The sequence below is a fragment of the Equus quagga genome, chromosome 15 (genome assembly GCF_021613505.1).
Source record: "Equus quagga isolate Etosha38 chromosome 15, UCLA_HA_Equagga_1.0, whole genome shotgun sequence".
NCBI lineage: Eukaryota > Metazoa > Chordata > Mammalia > Perissodactyla > Equidae > Equus > Equus quagga.
The window spans coordinates 91,321,638-91,342,293 of record NC_060281.1 but is presented as its reverse complement, the minus strand read 5'-3'; the positions used below and the strand labels follow the sequence as shown (position 1 = coordinate 91,342,293).

Sequence of the window (20,656 nt, the reverse complement as noted above, 5' to 3'; positions counted from 1 at the left end):
GTTCTTTCCCAAGGTTTGGGAAGTTCTCAGCTATTATTTCTTTGAACAAGCTGTGCTCCTTTCTCCCCCTCTTCTCCCTCTTGAATACTTATAATCCTTGTGTTGCTTTTCCTAATTGAGTTGGATATTTGTCAAAGAATTTCTTCATTTTTTTTTCTTTTTCTCTTCAAAGCAACCTGGTACATAGTTGCATAATTTTTTAGTTGTGGGTCCATCTAGTTGTGGCATGTGGGATGTTGCCTCAGGATGGCTTGCTGAGTGGTGCCATTTCTGCACCCAGGATTGGAATCAGTGAAACCCTGGGCTGCTGAAGCAGAGCACATGAACTTAACCACTTGGCCATGGGGCTGGCCTCAAATTTCTTCATTTTTAAAAGATCTTAGTTATCTCTCCTCCTCCACCTGAAGCATTTCTAGATTCCTGTCCCCTAATTCACTAATAATATCCTCTGTAATGTCAGCTCAATTTTTTATGATTTCTAGATTAATTTTTATCTCATTAATTGTGTCCTTCATAGCCAGAATTTCTGTATAGTTTTTTTAAGGGCTTAAATCTCTCTGGTGAAGTATTCCTTCTGTTCATTAATCTTATTCCTGAGCTCATTGAACCATCTTTCTGAGTTTTCTTGTAACTCATTGAGTTTCTTTATGTCAACTATTGTAAATACTCTGTCATTAGGTTGTAAGTTTCTGTGACTTCAGGATTGTTTTACAGAGACTTGTCATTTTCCTTCTGCCCTGAAGTGTTACTGTGTCATGGGGTTTGATGAACTGATCCTTCACTGGTGCATTTGTGGTAGTAGCAAGTGGCAGATTCCACCTGCCAACACTGGGGAGGGGCAGGAGCTGTGTTTCTGATCCTTCCTTTTCTGTTGGAAGTTGTGTGTGCACAATTGCATTTTTGTGGGCTGGCAGCAGCCACTTGGTGGGTCACTGTTGTGGGGGTGGGGACATTTGCTCAGCAGGTGGGTTGTGTACATGCATGGCAATTTTGTGCTCATGAATGGTTTGGCTGAGCTGCTCCATTTGGTGTGTGGGTACTTTCATGGGGGCTGAGCTGACACCACTTGCCACTTGGTGGGGAGTGATCTCTCAAGTGGGGCTGCCATGGCACAGTGGGGACTCCTGCAGGCCAGGCTCCCACTCCAAAAAGATTCACGTGTGGGCCTGGCTGTTCCTGCCTCCTCTTACAGTTGCATGGCCACTGTGTGAGGCTCTGCAACCTGGATCACTGCTACTGGGCAGTAGGTGGGATGTGCTTATCTAGTTCCACTGCTTCCCACGATCCAGTCCGCCCACCTTCAGGAGTATATCTGTGTGGATCTCTCAGGATTCCTGTTGTGCTGTGTGGGAATCCTCTGTTGGTTAATGAATGTCCATTTAGTTGTAACTTTGAGGGGAGAGACAAAGGGAACAGCTCACTCTGCCGTGACACTGACATCATTCCCTATGAAGAACACTTACAACTTAACAATAAAAAGGTAAATAGCCCAATTTAAAAATAAGCAATGGATCTGAATAGACGTTTCTCGGAAGAAGATATACAAATGCCCAATAAGCACTTGGAAAGAGTCTTGGCATCATTAGTCATTAGAGAAAAGCAAATCAAAACTACAATATGAGGCACCCCCTAGGATGACTACAGTCAAAAAGTCAGATAAGAAGAAATGCTGAAGATGATGTGGAGTGACTGGAACCCTCACACACTGCTGGTGGGAATTGTAAGATGGAGAAGCTGATTTGAAAAACCACTGGGCAGTTACTTAAAATATGAAACATGAAGTTACTGTATGATCCAGCCATTCTGCCCCAGGTATGTACCCAAGACATGAAAACATGTGTCCACACAAAAATTTGCACATGAATTTTCATAGCAGCATTACTCATAGGAGCCCCAAAGTAAGGCAATTCAAATGTCCACCAACTCCTGATGGAGAAATAAAATGTGAAATATCCAGACAATGGAATATTATTTGTACATAAGAATGAATTGTCATGATATAATATGGATGAATCTTGAGAACATCATGCTAAGTGAAAGAAGCCAGTTATAAAAGAGCACATATTGTCTGATGTCATTGATATGCAATGTCCAGAATAGTCAAATTCATACAGACAAGGAGTAGATTAGTAGGTGGCCAGGGGATTGGGGAGAGGGGAATGGGAAGTGACTGCTAATGGGGACAGAGTTTCCTTTTGGGGTGATGAAACTGTTCTGAATTAGATAGTGGTGATGGTTGCACAATTCTGTGGATTTAGTGAAAACCACTGAAGTGTACATTTTCAGTTGGTGAGTATTATGTATGTGAATAAAGTTGTTATCAAAATCAAAGATAAAGCACCAAACTGTTGCCAAGAAAGAGCTCCAGGGGCAGGAAGGGCTGGGTGCCAGAGAGAGATGGAGCCTGGTCAACAGAGGAGCAGAGTAAGAAGTGGGGAGACCAGTGCTTCTCCCAAGCTGACCTCTTGTGCATTACCTGATTGAGGCTGTGGAATGTGAGACAGTCACTCATGTCTAAGGGCTTTAAAATGGAGCTGGGAAGCCATGAAGGAAATGGGTCTCATGCATGTCCTCATCCAGCAGAACATGAACTTCTGAATTGAGTAACCTGCAAGAACCTGCAGCCCCTCACAGTGATGGACTTTTGGCCCCCTCTAGCTAGCCTTAGTAATCAATTATTTTTAGCCAAGAGTAAATTTTGCCACCAACCCCAATTAACATTCTTTGTAATGCAAACCTCCCTTCTGTGCCTTTAAAAACCCCTGGCTTTTACTCCCTAGCTGGACATTATTTTGGTTTCTACCTGAATCTGTGCTCCCTGAATCACAATTCTCTGATCCCCAAATAAACGCCTCTCTGCTTCTCCTTTTAGCTCTGTATTTATAGGTTAACACACATGATGTCAGAAAGTGGGACCTGAAGTGATCTCATCTTTGTGGACCACCCTCCCCTGGAACCAGGTATGGTACCTGCAGAGCCGCCTGGGGCTCACTGTTTCCATGGACCACTGACTCTGGTGATTGTGGGTCCTCTCAGGTTGTGACCTCCCTCCAGTGGGTCAAGGTCAGAGCCTCTTTTTGGGGATGGGGATGAGTGCCCAGGAGATGATTGTCTCAGTCCAGTGTGGCGGCCATTGCCAAGGACTGGATTCCCTCCGCAGGGTTTTACTTTGCTCTATGAGCACTCTCTCTGAATTGAGGGATACCTATACTGTTACAGGCTCTTAACATCAGCCCTGATATCAGTTCCCCCACATTGAACCCAGCGTATATGGGGTTAAAACTAAAACTCACCACCCCCTTTCCTGCTTCTCTAGCTCCACTCACATGTAAATACCTGTTTCTTTAAACTTTGACTCTTTGAGCTTTACAACTAAATGGGAGTTACAAATTGTTAAAAGCCCAGGTGGCCTGGTGTTGGAGGCACACTAAAGTTTAGCTAATCATGTGTCCTTGAAGTTTGCCAGGAAAGCCGCTGTCTCAAGAATATCAAGGAGCGGAGTCTTCCCAGACCTCAACTCCTCGACTCCCGGCGCTCCAACCCGCCTCACACAGTAAGATGAGAGACAACGGCGAAGGACGCCCACCTGCCATCCTCCTATCTCACCCCCCGCCCACCGCCTTGCTGCAAGCAGCCTCTCAAGGCCAAACGCAGGCTGGTGGACAAACACCGACCTGCACAAGCTACATGGGCCCCATCCCCTACCCAAAACCCCAAATAAAAATCCCTACCCGTTCCTCATCGGGGAGCTAGCAATTTTTGAGACATGAGCCCTTGCTTTGCTCCCTGTGCCTGGCATAGTAAAAAACTTTGCTCTTCCACTCAAGACTCTGTTCTCGTTATTTGGATTGTCATCGGGTTCAGAGACCGAACTTTCGGTTACAATACTGTCATTCCTGTCTGTGAGCTTCTCTTTCACTTGGGACTTTAACTTTCTAAAGTTTCCCAAGAAGTTTCTCCCTGAGGAACTCCGGCTGGTTTTGTTTAAGAACTAAGGTCTCTTCTCTTGCAAATTTCTATCTCAATGGACCAAAATTACTAAGGATGATTTAAGATCACAATGGCCAGTAGAGGGAACATTCTGATTAGATAAGATCACTTAACAGGTGCACTTAAAAGCAAATCCTGAAATAGTTTCATTGAAGGTTTTGTGGCAAAAAACTAATGGAAAATTAAACCTGCAAGAGGGACCTAGAAGGAAAGACCACACAGCCATACACAGGAGGCCACCAGGTTAGTGGCCTTACTGACACCCTCACATCCACTCTCATAGGAGGGTCCTGATGAGCAACTCCAGAGATGATGAGACTCTGAGGGTTTTCCTGGTAAACTGCTACATCATTTCCTTAAACAGCCCAGGGGAATCTAAATTAGAAAAATTGAGGTTATTTAATACTGCCAGAAATATTTACCGTTTGTTCTGGCTGAAAACTAAGCAGATATTTTAAAGCTTTTTAAATTTCTTCAGTAGCTCTGTGGTCAACCATTGGCCAAATGAAAAGCTGATATTCAGAGCCTGAAAGAATTTTTATAGTAGGTTTTCTTCCCTAAGTGTTAGGACACAAAATTCTTTCCTTATGGTTCCTCGTCCACAAACCTCCTATAACCTCCTATTTCACATTCAGAATTTGCCCCATGACTTCTTTCTTCCTTTCTACTATTTTAGGACAAATTTTTCTTAACAAAACAAACAAAAACATTTCCACTCCTTGTAGCTTCTTTAATGAAAACATACATCTTACTTTCCTTGAGCACAACGGTGTTTTCCTTATTGGTTTTTAGTAGCTTTAATTACATATATTAACTGAAATTTTTGCCCTTAAGGATGTTCATTTTTCATGTAAACTAAAGAGTAACTTATTATGAACTGCTTTTTTACATTAGCATTCTGTGGCTTGGCAAGTTAATAAACAGTTTTTACAATTTCTAGATACATGCTACTTAATAATACAATTTTTATAAAATATGACATGTTTACTAATAGGCCAAAACATCTTTTAGTTTCTCTGTAATGAGAAGTCAAAAGTAGATAAACTTATCCATGTTCAGCAATAATGTTTCAGTATTTTATTTTATTTGAAAATGACCCAAATATTCAATGAGTTTTTTTTTTTTTGAGGAAGACTGGCCCTGAGCTAAAATCCGTGCCCATCTTCCTCTCCTTTATATGTATGACGCCTACCACAGCATGGCTTGCCAAGAGATACCATGTCTGCACCCAGGATCTGAACTGCTGAACCGTGGGCCACCAAAGAAGAATGTGCAAACTGAACCACTGCACCACTGGGCCGGCCCCTTCAATAGGATTTTCCTCATTTAATTTCACCTAGAGAAATGTTAAAGTTTCAAGTTACCAGAGAAATTTTGGAAGTTGTCTTAAATACTCATGCCATAACACATAATTATTGTTAAAAAGCTCACCCAACACTTTTATCTTTCTCATCTGTTTAGTTTACTCAATCCCAATAATTCCTTAGATTGCCTACAAAACTTTATGAGACATTAGGCAAAATTAGCCATCATTTTAAGTTATTATTTTTGCTAACCAGTTTTATAATAGCTATAATATCAGCTTATTTGACCAACAAACATAAAATAAAGCCTGCATGTCTCCATATTATCCAATGTTGATAACATTGAGGACACGTCCATTTTTTTTTAACTTTTTATTAAGATTATGATAGTTTACAACCTTGTGAAATTTCAGTTGTACACTATTGTTAGTCCTGTTGTAGGTGCACCACTTCACCCTTTGTGCCCCCCCTCATCCCCCCTTTCCTCTAGTAACCACTGATGAGTTCTCTTTGTCTATATGTTAACTTCCACCTATGAGTGAAGTCATACAGAGTTTGTCTTTCTCTATCTGGCTTATTTCACTCAACATAATACCCTCAAGGTCCATCCTTGTTTTTGTGAATGGGACGATTTTGTCTTTTTTATGGCTGAGTAGTATTCCATTGTATATATATATATATACCACATCTTCTTTATCCAATTATCAGTGGATGGGCATTTAGGTTGCTTCCACATCTTGGCTATTGTAAATAATACTACAGTGAACATTGGGGCGCATGGGACTTTTGGAATTGCTGATTTCAAGTTCTTGGGATAGATACCCAGAAGTGGGATGGCTGGGTCATAAGGTATTTCTAGTTTTAATTTTTTGAGAAATCTCCATACTGTTTTCCATAGTGGCTGCACCAGTTTGCATTCCCACCAACAGTGTATGAGGGTTCCTTTTTCTCCACAAGCTCTCCAACATTTGTTACTTTTTGTTTTGGTTATTTTTGCCATTCTAACAGGTGTAAGGCGATATCTTAGTGTAGTTTTGATTTGCATTTCCCTGATGATCAGCGATGATGAGCATCTTTTCATGTGCCTATTGGCCATCAGTATACCTTCTTTGGAGAAATGTCTGTTCATGTCTCCAGCCCTTTTTTGATTGGGTTTTTGAGGTTTTGTTGTTGAGTTGCGAGAGTTCTTTATATATTATGGATATTAAGCCTTTGTCAGATATATGACTTGCAAATATTTTTTCCCAGTTAGTGGGTTGTTTTTTGTTTCAATCCTGTTTTCCCCTTTCTTGAAGAAGCTCTTTAGTCTGATGAAGTCCCATTTGTTTATTCTTTCTATTGTTTCCCTCGTCTGAGGAGTTATGATGTCCGAAAAGATTCTTTTGAAACTGATGTCGAAGAGTGTACTGCCTATATTCTCTTCTAGAATACTTATTGTTTCAGGCCTAATCTTTAGGTCTTTGATCCATTTTGAGTTTATTTTTGTGAATGGTGAAAAAGAATGGTCAATTTTCACTCTTTTACATGTGGCTTTCCAGTTTTCCCAGCACCATTTGTTGAAAAGACTTTCTTTTCTCCATTGTAGGCCCTCAGCTCCTTTGTTGAAGATTAGCTGTCCATAGATGTGTGGTTTTATTTCTGGGCTTTCAGTTCTATTCCAGTGATCTATGCACCTGTTTTTGTACCAGTACCATGCTATTTTGATCACTATGGCTTTGTAGTATGTTTGAAGTCAGGGATTGTGATGCCTCCAGCTTTGTTCTCCTTTCTCAGGATTGCTTTAGCAATTCAGGGTCTTTTCTTGCCCCATATGAATTTTAGGATTCTCTGTTCTATTTCTGTAAAGAATGTCATTGGGATTCTGATGGGGATGGCGTTGAATCTGTAGATTGCTTTAGGTAGTATGGCCATTTTAACTATGTTTATTCTTCCAATCTATGAGGACACATCCGTTTTAATCAAAGCAACAATCTTTGTTTCTTTTTTTCTTAAAGATTGGCACCTGAGCTAACAACTGTTGCCAATCTTCTTTTTTTTTTCCTGCTTTTTCTTCCCAAATACCCCCAGTACGTAGTTGTGTATGTTAGTTGTGGGTCCTTCTAGTTGTGGCATGTGGGACGCTGCCTCAATGTGGCCTAATGAGCAGTGCCATGTCCATGCCCAGGATCCGAACCAGCAACAAGCTGAGCCACTGAAGTGGAGCGAGTGAACTTAACCACTCGGCCATGGGGCTTGCCCCACCAACAATCTTAAATAAGCTTTCATTTACCAAAGATTAATTTTTATCATGTTAACTTGAAAGACATTTGGGTTAGTTGCTATTACATTTAGAAGTAATTTATGCAAATGCTTATGTTAAGCCAGTTGAGTAGAGCTCTTTAGAAACTAGACCACCCAGAGGTAAGATGTCACATAAACACATATATAAACGTGCCACACAGAGACTCCACTTGATGAGGATTTTAGGCTGGTTAATTTTAAAACTACAGATGAGAAGCAGGCTCCAAGGGGTGGAATTTGCTTGCTCTTTGTTGGGAGGCATTTGCATTTGTGGGGGGAACCTCCATCTGTGGAGATGTCTCCCTCTCTGTGCCAGGGGGAAGGGGGATGGCCTTGTCTCTGGAAACTTTTAATGGGGAAGGCAAGAACTTAAGTTGGCTACTTTCTGGCAACCTCATGTAACTGATTTAGGGTGGTGGCTTCTGGCCTTTACTTAATCTGATTTGATTCTTATCTAAAAGATGTGGGACCACCCAATGGCCAGACCCCATCTGCACTGATACCATTTTAACTTTTTTCCATGTTCTTTCCTTTGTCTTGTAAAGAGATGGCTCACATACCTATGCCTTAAATTTAGCCTTACTCTCCACCCACGTTGGCAGCAGAAGCGGGGGCAGCACCTCCTCCTGCCCATGGGTCCTGTCCCCATGCTCTTCCACACTATTCTCTAAATAAAAGAGCACTACCGCCAGATCTTGAGAGTACAAGAAATCTTTCTTTCGTCTCCTCGGCTCACTGACCCCGCATCACACTGACAAATAAAAATGGCAAGTAATAGGATATATTGGAGAATATGAGGAAGCCATTTGTTGTAAACCTAATTTGGTCTGACCTTGTCTTTCCAAAAGGACCTGACCGTGGCCGTTGAGCATGCATTGTATATCTGCTTTAGATATTCCCTATGGCAAGAACAAAGGCCCTTGAGATAAAGGTGCAACTTCCCTCCCCCTCCCAACGTTGGCATTCCCCTAAGGATTAAGCATCTTTCCTTAGTCTAGGAACTGATTGCTGCACTCATCTGTGACCACCCAGCTCGAGACAATAGACTTGCCTCCTGCTACACCCTCTGAGACAGCAGACCTGTGTCCATCAAGCATTGTGCTGATAGGTCAATCTTGTGACTATTGTGGGAGGGACATTTCAATCATATGTGAAACAGCCTGTTTGGGGGGTATATAACCACTCTGTATACCTCACTTGCGGAGGCAATGGCTAATGGCTCTTAACTGCTTGACCTGTGCCCACCAATGTTGTGGCCCTTTTTGGCTTCCAAGAGGCCCCTTAGCAATAGCTTTCACCTCATGTGCATACTTAACCTACAGCAAAGTTTACTGAGGGCCCAGACAACAGCTTATAGAGATACCTGTGTCTTGCCCTATGGTTCCTTCCTTTTTATGACAATTGACATAAATGACAGAGACAAGAAAAAATAGTGACCATCTCTGGGAGGAGAAGGATCAATCAACCAGTGAGTACTCAAACCAAATTTCTCAGAGTCACTGAGTGACCCATCATCTGACTATTTTCTCCAGAGTTTAAAGAACACGATAGCTAGGCTGTGTTATAAAGAAATATCGCCTTGTCGTGTTTCATGGGCTCAGAGCTAAAAGTTGCCCAGTTTGGGAGAATGTAGCCTAAGGGGCTACAGATGGGAATCAAATTAGCATTTCCCATTGTTTCAGAATTTAGACACAGCTGGTCAAAAGTGTATTTATGCTGCAGATAGAATCAGGTAGGGAAAATTTTCGGGATCCCTGAAACCAAGGCCCTGACAATGATGTCAAACCACAGCTTCCTTCCAATGGCCAATGTAATTTCTGAGGCTGATGGCAGTTTGGTAGGACCGTTGGCCACAAAATGGAGTGCAACCACATTTTTTCCCAACTGTATTTTGTGTCCTCCACCCTGATGATTATTAAGCCAAACCCTCAGGACACTAAGCAAGCTGGGTCAGATTCTACAGTTCTTTGTAAACATTTGCAGCTTCTGGAAACTTTAGGTGCCAGAAAGTGGTGAGCTTGACTCTTTAAAGAAATTTCTCTACTGCCTGGCTCTTAAAAAGAAGCCCCAAAATAGCCACTGCAATTTTAAATTATCCCGGGTTAGCCTGAATGCTATTCAGACAAACATTAACACACAGTACAATTCTGTGTATAACCCAGACCAGAACACTAGCTAGTTTTCCAGGAGTAGCTCAGAAGCAGTGCCAGGAGCTACTCAAAACCAGATTGCCAGGGACAGCTCACAGCCAGCGCCAAGAGTTGCCCAGATCCAGAAGCAACTCTTATCCTGCCTCTAATTACTTTGGGTGGTTCAGGCTCAAGGTTTGGGTATCAGCCCACCAGGATTCCCCAGAATGAAAGCCAAACTTCTATTTCCAGGAAATCAAACCAGAGAGACCAGGTGAAGGACAGTCATTTTCTTAAAGTTACTCACCCAGAGCTCAGAGATGTCTTGATCCAGAAAGTATTTCTTCTCCTAATGGGAAAACAAAACACCTTGGTACTGGGAGCACCAAAGGGGGAAACAGGAATCCAATCAGTCACGTCACTAGACAAAATTGTCTAGGCGGCTGCTTAGGGTCAATGAAAAGACCACACATCCTGCTGGGGGTTCCAAAGTCTCAGGCAGGCGGTGACAACACCTTGTCCCTTCATGGTCACCAACTGTTACTTCAGAATATTGGAGTACTCTTGCCTGATGAGCTTAATGAGCCATTAGTTATGGCATCAGACTTCGGAGGAGAAATCAGCTTTATTCTGAGAGATGGATCTGCAGGGAGGCAGGGGGCGTGTGCCCTCACACTGATCTCCCTGATTCAGGACTTGGGGTGAAATTTAAGACATTAGGGAGGACAGGGTGGCACCTGGAAACACTGGTGGGGCTGGTTTTGATTGGTAGGCTTCAAGCATTTATGGTACGGCTTTAAACATTTATGACAAAGTTCTAAACTTTTATGATAGGGCTCTAAACATTTATGATGAGGTGGGGAAGGAATCTAACACTGGATCTTCCTGAATGAGGGACTCCTCACTTCTGAGAAGAGCCTAACTTTCAAGGTCCAGTTGTGTCCCAGCCCTTTGGGTTCCATGGGGAGGAGAATCTTTGATTCCAAGGTCATTTCACATCAAAATTTCATCTTCTGCTCACGCTCTGGTGACGTGACTTTGCACACTTTCTGAAAGGCAATCATTAGTCACTCAGTTGATAAGAGACAGGGTCAGGTGAGCTGGTCCAGGAGGGCCTTACATAAATTTAAACATTTATGACAAAGTTCTAAACTTTTATGATAGGGCTCTAAACATTTATGATGAGGTGGGGAAGGAATCTAACACTGGATCTTCCTGAATGAGGGACTCCTCACTTCTGAGAAGAGCCTAACTTTCAAGGTCCAGTTGTGTCCCAGCCCTTTGGGTTCCATGGGGAGGAGAATCTTTGATTCCAAGGTCATTTCACGTCTATGAATAATAGACAATAAATCTATGAACACAGATAGAAAGAAGCAAATTACGGATAATGTACAAAGTTGCAACCCAATTTCTGAGGCACTGAGAGCAACTGTCCTCATCTCACAAATATCTGCAAAACTGAAAATGCAGCTCCACAGGCAGCTCAGGTTCCACCATTCCTGTCACTGATCCTGACACCTCCCCATCTGAATCAAAGCCTGGACCCTCGCCAGGAGCACCCTTATTTAGACTGTCCCCAATTCCTGAGACTGAAGGAAAAGTTTAAACCCCAATTACCCTGAAAGCCCTAGGGACAAACTTGCATTTTTCCTCTCTGTCCTTTGAAGTTGTAAATGTTTCCCTGTCTTTAGCATGTAAACAGCCCAGGAGATAACAGCCCACAGTCCCCTGAGACTCAGCCTGGCTCCTCTATCATATAAATGATTTCTAAATATAATAGAAACTAACCCAAATGTTTCTCAAGTTAACATGTTATAAAATAATCTTTAGTCAATAAAAGCTTGCTTAAGTTTGTTGGTTTAATGAAAATAGATGTGTCTTCACACTTATCAGATATAATGGAAACAGACAACTTTTATTCTATGTGGGTTATTAATCAAGGATCCCGGGCCTGTGTGCTGGTGGAGCAGTGATGTGATGTGTGCAGGGCGGTGCTGTGGCATCCACGTCCACTGGGATTGTGACCTGGATGCCAGGGGCCCAGACTGCCGGCCCCAGGACTCCTTCCAGCTGCAGGAGAGGAGCTCTGACTTCAGGTGCGGCCCCACTGCCCGCCTGCTGCTCCTCAGCCAGGTCCTCCCCCACCTGTCCTCCTGTGGTGGCCGGGACAGACCACAGCCTGGCCAGGCCCTCTGGATGCTCTGTTGTGTGTGTGAGGGGGTCCCAGTGCAGGAGGGGTCTCAGCTCCAGGTCCCCCAGCACAGCCTCCATCCAGCTTCCCTCCTGAGCCCTTTGGTCTCCACCCCATCTGTCCCCACACCCTGCTGCAGCTGGGACCCCTCACCCCAGCCCCTCCTCCACTCCACCCTGCCTCCAGCACCTCCCTCCACAGCACAGGGGCTTTCTTTTTACTTTCCCCTTAAGGTTTTATCTAAAAAGTTGCAAGACTCTATGGAAAAATTCAAAGATTAGTACCATGAAAACCCATATAGCCTCCATCTGGGTTCACCATGGTTTTTATTTTAACCATTTTTCCAGATTTACTTTCTCTCTCCCTCTTTAGAGAGAGCTGGATATATTTAGAGATTTCACAGGAAACTGTTGGAAAGTAATTGGCAGATATCCAGACACTCACCCCTCTCAACACTGTCCTGAGAATGAGGACCTTCCCACTGTCCTCATCACACTCAGGAAATTTAACTTAGGCAGATAAATGTACTGTTTAAATTTCCCTAGCTGCACCATTAATTGTCCTAAATCTTTTTATTTTCCAATCCAAGATGCACTCAAGGCTCTCGCATTGCATGTATTGTCATGTCTTTGAATCTCCTATGCAGACCTGTCTCATCCTTCTGCCCCCTCATGTCACCTCGTCACCCTCATGTAGACGTGCACACAGCCACCAGGCTTGGACGTGATGCCCTGTGACACTGCCCACTGTGCACTCCTGGCCTGGCTTCACTGGCCCTCCAACGCTGTGCAACCACCTGGGGCCGGACCAGCCCTCCCCTCTGTGCTCTCCCCGCCCTCCATCTCTGCCTGGAGCTCCTTCCTGAGCCCTGGGAATCCAGACTGAGGTGCTCCAGGCAGGAAGTCTTCCCTGGTTCCCAGGGGAGAGCCAGTGTCACTCTCTGGACCCCACAGACCCGGGCCCACCTCACCTCCCCCACCCCTACTGCCTGTGTCTGTTTAGGGACCCTTCTCTCCCTGCCCCCTCAGCAGGCAGGGAGTTTCTCAGAGGCAGGTCCCAGCTTGCTTGTCCCCTGTGTCCTCAGCAATGACACAGGGCTGAGACCCAGGACTCAGGCTGGGAGTGGATGGAGTCAGTGGATGAGTAAGATGAGGCCTGTGAGGGCCAGGCCCCCCAGGAGTGGGCAGAGCAGCCACTGGACTCTCTCCTGCCCCAGGACAGCTGCTCACTGAGGGGAGGCCTCAGGTGGGGAGGCCTGGAAACTGCTCAAGCTCTAAGGGCCCTGTATCATGCCTGCTGGAGAACTTCCCCATGTCCTGGGCCTATGGTCAGGAGGGGAGGGACGGGGCTGCAGGAATCAAGCCCTCTCTGGGTCTCAAGGAGGGGCAGGGTTGGGTACCCACCCCAGGGAGACAAGGGGCTGCCTTCTCTTGGGTTCCTGATGAGCAGGGCCGTGCTGGCAGCTTGCTGGTGGAGTGACATGGGCCAGGCTGGGGAGGGGAGGCCTGGGGCTCAGGCTGGGCAGCATCTGGAATTATCTGGTGCCTGGAGCCTCAGCAAAGCCCAGGGGTCCCTGCTGCCTCTCACCACCAGGGCAGTGTCCATGAAGGCCAGGTCAGACAGGCCGGGGTGAGAGATCATGGCCCTGAGACCTGGTTATTGGAGCAGAGTCATGTGTCCCTGGTTGTCCTTAGGGCCCAGAGAAAGTGATGTCGAGGCTGCAGAGAGTCGAGGAGTAAAGCTGCCAAAACCAGTGGCTTCCTGTGTGGTCCTCACAGGCAGGAACCGGGAGGGGGAGGTGTCTATGGTAGTTGGAGCATGGCCTTGGGGAGACCATGGCGGGTGCAGGGTGGGCCTGGGGAGCCCCAAGCATGGCGCCGCACCACCAGCAGGTGGGCTGAAGGTCCCTGGAGCAGGCCCAGGTGTTTGTGCACCAACCTGCCTGTGTGTGTCCCACCCTGAGCCTTTGTCACAAAGCCCTGAGGGGGTGGCAGGGAGAGAGGTAGCTGGAAGCTGCAGGCAGCCCTGAGCTGGGAAACAGCTGCTGCCTCAGTCTGCACGTGGGTGCACTCCCAGGGGACCATGTGCGCCATGTGGGCATGTGCCTGAGAGATGCGTGTGCCCAGTCAGGGGGCCTCTCCTTCTGGGGCAGGCCTCAGGAAATGCCCTGCTCTCTGGGAGCCCTGGGAAACCCAGGGAATCCTGGAACTGCACTGCCCTTTCTAGGCGGCCTCCTTGGGGTCCAGGCTCTGCTCTCTGGTCGTGCCCCTGAGGGGACATGTGGGGAGCCTGAGAGGGAGCCTGGCCCTGCCCTGTCTTGGATCCCTCTGTGCCTGGTGTGCAATACTCTCTTATAAGCTGGCCAAAGTACACTGGGCTGAAGGCCGTACCCTGGGTCACAGGCCTGGCCGTGTCCCTGACTCAGGGTTGTCCCAGAGCTGGCACATCCCCCTTATAGAACCCCAGCATCTTTGATTTGTTCCCTGAACAATCGTCTGGTTCCCAGGGGTGTTAAGGACTTAGTGCCACAAAGAGGCCACATGGACATGGCAACAGGCTATGTGGCTTTCTGAGCAGTGATTATTGTGGATCTCTGGGGCTCGGGCCTCTTCCCTGCCCGCCTTACTCCACCTGCCCAGGTAGCTGGACTTGGTCATAAACTGGAAGGTGCTGGGCAGAGTCCACCACACCAGCACTGGCCACGGCCCACTCCCAATGACTTGAAAAACAGCACCTGTGCTACGGTCCTGAGGATTGCCTGGCATGGTCAGGTCTGCACACCAGAGCTTCCTTGGATAGAGGGGCTGCCAGCCCCTCTGGCCTCCTGAAGAGGTGGGGGAGGGCAGGACCCCAGTGGTCCTCATGGACTGGGGGGCTTCCCTGTGTGACCAGGATCCTGGGCTGGTGCCTGACTCGGGGGCTGCACGGCCTGCACCGTCACCTCCAAGCTGCTGCTGGGGAACAGCACGTAGCATGTGGCCATCAACCCCGGCTGCTCCCACTGGTTCTCCTTGCTGTGCCAGATGCCATACCCAAAATACACCGCGAGTCCTGCAAGAGTGGCACAAGGCTGAGGGGCAGGTCTTAGCCCTGCTTCCCTGCTTGCCCTCCTCCTACAGCCCCCCGGGGTCCTAGCTTGGCCCCCACTCACCGATCAGCAGCCAGATGGAGAAGCCCAGCCAGGTCAGGTAGCTCATCTGCAGCATGAGGAAGACATTGAGGAAGATGCTCAGGGTGGGCGTCAAGGGCACCAGGGAAACCTGAAGGGACAAGGACAGGGCTGGGCTGGGCTGCTGGGAAGGGCTGCTGGCCCAGGGCCTGATTTCTCGGGAGTCCACAGAGCCTTTCTCCGCCTCTGGAGATTCCAGAGACAAGGGTCCCCCCACCACGCAGAGAGAGGGGTGTGCGGTACTGGCCTCCCCTGCCCTGTGGCCCTGGTGCATACTGCCACAGCAGAGGAGGAAGGGGCGAAGGGAGCTGGCTGGGCTGAGCGTGGTGGGTGCTGGCTGGAGGAAGTACCTGAAAGGTGTACTGGTGACGCTGTTGCTGGTGGGCCCCCAGGACGAGGAGACTGAGCAGAAACATGGTGGAGCTGAATAGGAGCAGCAGGGTGTAGCCCCAGGGCGGGAGGTGCAGGGCCCAGTTCCTGAAGACCAGCACGCAGTCCAGGGTGGTGGCTGAGACCACCAGGACACTGAGCGCCCAAGTCACAGCGGCTCCAGGCCTGCACCCACTCAGGAAGCCAAGGTAGGGCCTCAGGGCTGGTCGCACCTTCCCGGGCTCAGGGGCTGAGGCCTGCTCTGTGCCCACAGAGCTGCCTGGGTCCTGAGAACTGGATGGAGGAGGCTTTCGGAAGCGTAGCACGATAATGCTGGTGGCCACAAATGTATAGGCCAGCAGTGCACCAATGGACAGGAACCGGACAAGTGCCTGGAGGTCTAGCAGTAGTGCCAGGAAAGCCATGAGTACCCTGAAGACCAGGATGCCCACCATAGGCACCTGGGTCCGGGGGTGCACGTGGGCAAACACCTGGAAGATGAGCCCGTCGATGGCCATGGCATACGTTGTTTGTGGCAGGAAATGGAGAATTCTGAGCAGGACACTGGTCATGGCTGTGGCAGAGGGTGGGAGACTGGTCAGCATAGTGCACAGGCCCACAGGCTCTGCTGCTGGGGGCCAGGACATGGATGGCCCCTTGGGAAAATGTGCATGAGTTTAGGCTTTGAGAGTGAGCCTGAATGTATGTGACTGCTGGATTGTTCCCCCTCACCACCCAGGAATGGGACAGCCCAGTTTAGGTGACAGGCCCACTGGAGAATCTGATGAGGGCTGAGTCCCTCTGCCTGGAAAGATCTGGAAGCACATGCCTATAACTGACATTCTATGTACAACTGGGAGGGGTGATGAGTAGGTCCCTCCCCACAAGCCTGGGTGGAGAGTCTAATCATTAGCACCTTCCTGGGCCCAGGATGTGACTGGGAGCACAGGCCCAGATCGGGAGATGTGTGCCCTGGAGGCTTAGGGCAGGGCCCACTGCCCTATCCCCTCACACCTTGCCAGGAAGGGCACCTTACCGCAGATGGAGCCAGCAGAAATGAAGAAGCCTGACCAGCTATAGCCTCGCTGGTGGAAGGCATCTGTGAATGCTGAGTCAGGGTCCAGGCTGTGCCAGGGCACCATGAGGGTGAGCACAGTGCAGACGAGGATGTAGGCACCAGCCACTACACCAACTGAGATGGTGATGGCCATAGGTACAGCTCGCTTTGGTGTCTGGGCCTCCTTGCTGGAGGCAGCAATGACACCAAAACCCTCAAAGGCATAGAAACAGGTGGCGGCACCAGCCATGATGCTGGGGAAACCAAAGGGTGCAAAGCCACCCTCCTCAGTGCTCCAGTTGTGCAGGCGGGCCAGGACAAACCCCAGGATGATGATGAAGAGGATGACGACCAGGTTGATGGCAGAGAAGATGTCATCACCTGGTTGAGCCAGGAAGAGATACAACCTCCACAGGAGATGAATAAGGAGGCCAAAAGTGCAAAGCCAGCAGCCAAGAAGTCTGGAAGGGCACCTGCCAGATGCCCACGTGGGTGACGGTGAAGCTTTGGATGCGATGGCTAAAGATGGCATCCAGGTAGGCGCTGCAGATGCGGGCCATGGCAGCGCCACCAGTTAGGCACTGAAAGAGCACATTCCAGCTGATGAGGAAGGCCCACAGCTCACCCATGGACATGTAGGTGAACAGGTAGAATATTCCAGCACAGGGCACATGCACTGCAAGCTCCACGTAGCATAAGGTTGCCAGCAGGGAGGCCATGGCAGCCACGCCAAAGGACATGAGCAACGCAGGGCCGGCCATCTCCTTGGCCATAGAGCCAGTGATTAGATAGATACCCATGCCTACCATGCCACCCACACTCAGCAGGGTCAGCTGCAGTGTGGTCAGGCGGCGCTGCGGCAACGTCTCTGTGGTGGGCTCCTCCAGTGGCTTCAGCCGGTTCAGCTTCTGGCAGAAGCATGCTAGGTTGCCGGTGCTGGGCAGCCCCCGGGCCATGGTAGGCAGCTGAGAGGAGCACCAAGCCAGCTGCCAGCACCTATAAAAGTCAGAGAGGAGTGACATGTTGCCCAGACAGGTCCTGACCAGCCTTCAGTCCTTGCTCTGACCCTGCCCTGGGGACCCAAGCCTGGAACCACTGGCAGCTGCAGGGCTGGATGAGGCAGGCTCAGGGCCTGCCAGCAGGGAGGGCAGGAGGCCACAGGGAAGTGTGGGGACCCCTTCAGCCTGCCTCCTGGGCAAGGGATTGGGTGTTTTAGAGGTGCCCTTAGAGTGGGGAGGGGACATCCCCAGGGAGCCAGGGTAGGAACCCCTCCAGTGGTCTGGGATCCCAGCAGGGTGGAAACCTGAGGTCTCCCTGCAGCTGGTCCAGGCCTCTAGGACCCAGAACAGGAGCGACTCTGTGGCCTTGGTCATAGCCCAAGTGGCCACCTGGCCTGGGACAGTGAATTTCACCCCCCACCCCCAGCCCCCCCAGACTGGTGCATCAGCTCACCCTGCTGGGAATGGGGGCCATCCTTGCACCTCTGCCTGAAGCCAAGGCCCCACCTCTCAACATGATATGCCACCACCACACCCCTGCCAAAGTCACCTCCTTCGCACCCCTGTCCCCAGTTAGGAGCCTTCAACTCCTCCCCTGCCTGAGGCAGCCCTGCAGGAATTTCTGTGACTCACCTGCTATTGCTGCCACTGCTACGTGCACTGCGGTGGCCTCCACCCCTGGGCACAAGCTCCAGCCCTGGGCCCTGCCTCATCATCAAACACTCACTCAGCCCACCCTGCTCACACCTAACACAGTCAAGACAAGACTCCCAGGTTCTAGGATAGCCCTATGACTGTGCTCAATTCACAGATGAGGATGCCTTGGCCACCAGGTAAGTGACTAGCCCAGGCCACCAGGGTGGCCTTGGGAGGCAGGTGGAGGTTAATGTCCGGGTCTGGCGTGGGGTCTGGAGCCCACCCACTTTCCACTGCTGCAGACACCCTCCTTGATCCCTCATCCCAACACACAGACTCTACCAGCTGGGCACCACCCAGACCCCTCGACCCTGGAAGATGTGGGGGCTGTGGGAGTCAGGCAAGACACTGGTAAGATGAGGGTCTGAATGTGGCTGAGAGGCCCTGGGCAGTCCCTGACCTCTGGCACAATGGGATGGCAGTAGGCTACCCTCATCCACTGACAAGGGAATGCCCGGCTTTGGGGAGTGGTCTGTGAATTGGCAAAACTCATGCTGGCTGTTCTGAGCTTCTAGCTACAGACAGTGTCCTGAAAGGAGGCAAGCAGACCCCTGAGGCTGACCTCCAGCCCTCCAGCTTGGGGCACCTTAGGGCCCCTCAGATCCCAATGGCAGCCCATCCCAGCCCAGGAGCACCTGTCAAGACTGGGGGGCCCTGGGGGAACCTCACCACAGTTCCCCACCTGTGGATATCCATGAGAGGCGTCTTAGACTGAACATCTGCTCCATGCCAGTCCCTGCATCATGGGGACACATCATGTGTCTCGTCATATGACCATCACAAAGCCCCTCAGTCTTATTTATTCGTGGGGCTGAGGGCTCTTTGTCCTTCTGCTCTTCCCACTCCTTTGAAAGTGGAAAGGCTGGTGTGACAGGGTGTGAACTGCTTTACAGCAAAATGAGGACAATCCATCCAAGCAAAGCAAAACCCAAACAGTCATCCTCTTCCCCCAGAACTCTCTCTATGTTGTCAGGTTTCTATGCGGTTTGTGGGATAGGACGTTAGGGGCACCTGCAGGCTGTCTGGCTCAGTGGGATGATGACAGGGTGGTGGACTCCCAGGCGAGATGGTGCCACTTGGAGCACTCTGCCTTAGCCAGCCCCTTGCTCCCTTCTGGTATTTGGCTGACATTGTCTTGAGGAGCTTCTCAGATGGGCTCCCACTTCCTGCAGGGGTGACCCCTCCCACACCTCACTCCTGTGTGGCCTAAACATAACTGAGCAGAGATCCTTGTTCTGAAACGCCTTCACAGAAACCTAGAAAAGTGCATTTTCCACCAAGAGGCCTGGGCTGTTGTGTAACAGGAGCTCCCCCAAGGCCTGACCGGCGGCCACCTGAGAGCTGGTGTGCAGGGTTTCAGAGCACTGACTTTTCATCTACCCAGAGAGCGGCTCTCACTACACCCCCTTTCACAGCCACCAACATCCAATGGATACTCGTGGCCAAGTGTGGTCGACGCAGTAAATTAAACTTCCATGGACATGGCTGGGCCAAGTGCTGGACCCCAGCTAGCAAGGCAGTTACACTGAGCAACACATGGAGATGCAGTGAAGAGAAAGCACCAAAAATACAAAGAGAAGAAGAGAGAACACTTCCCACCTCATCCTACACAGCCAGGAGCACCCTGACACCAAACCAACAAAGACATCACAAGAAAACTACAGACCAACTACTCTTATCAGCATGGATGCAGAATTACTCAACTGAATAGCCACAAATTGAATCCAGAAACATATAAAAAGGACCCAGCGGTATTTGTCCCAGGAATGCAAGATTGATTTCAAATGTGAAAATCAATCAATATAGTATGCTGGACTAGTAGAATAAAGGACAAAAACAACACTATTTTCTCAACAGAGATAAAAAAAAAACAGTCAACAAATGTGGAAAAGAAGGGACCGCCCTCAAACTGACAACGACCATCTACGAGAAAACCTCAGCTGCTCTGCTCAGTGGTCAGAGACTGAAAGCTTTCCCTTTGCTCAGGAACAGCATTGGGAGGTCCTCTCACCACTTGTATCCAACATTTTACTGGAGGCTCTGGCCATGGCAATTAGGTGAGAACATGAAATAAAAGGAATCCAGATTGGAAAGGAAGAACTAAGACTATCTCTAGCCTCAGATGACATGATCTTATGTAGAGAAAATACTAAGAAATCCACACAAAAAATATTAGAACTGATAAACAGGTTCAGTAAAGTTGCAGGAAAAATCAATTGTATTTCTATACACTAGCAATGAAATTTCTATACCCAGAAATGAAATTAAGAAAATAATTCTGCCTGCATAGCATGAAAAAGAATAAATTTATGTATAAGCATAATTATAATAAATTTAACAAAAGAAATGCAAAACTTGTACACTGAAACCTCCTACACATCATTGTAAAAATTTAAGACCTAAATAAGTGGAAAGATATCCCATGTTCATGGACTGGAAAGCTTCACATTGTCAAGATGACAATACTCCCCAA

General features: G+C 48.5%; 1 protein-coding gene across 1 annotated transcript; it reads right to left on the bottom strand.

The window, feature by feature from the left end:
- Positions 1 to 14,754: 14,754 nt before the first annotated feature.
- LOC124227221 (cationic amino acid transporter 4-like) lies at positions 14,755 to 17,445 on the bottom strand. The gene is given in 6 exon segments (XM_046641067.1): positions 14,755 to 14,945; positions 15,046 to 15,154; positions 15,414 to 16,006; positions 16,469 to 16,865; positions 16,868 to 16,956; positions 16,959 to 17,445. Coding segments are annotated over 6 exon segments (1,866 nt in total).
- Between the last annotated feature and the right edge of the window lie 3,211 nt (positions 17,446 to 20,656).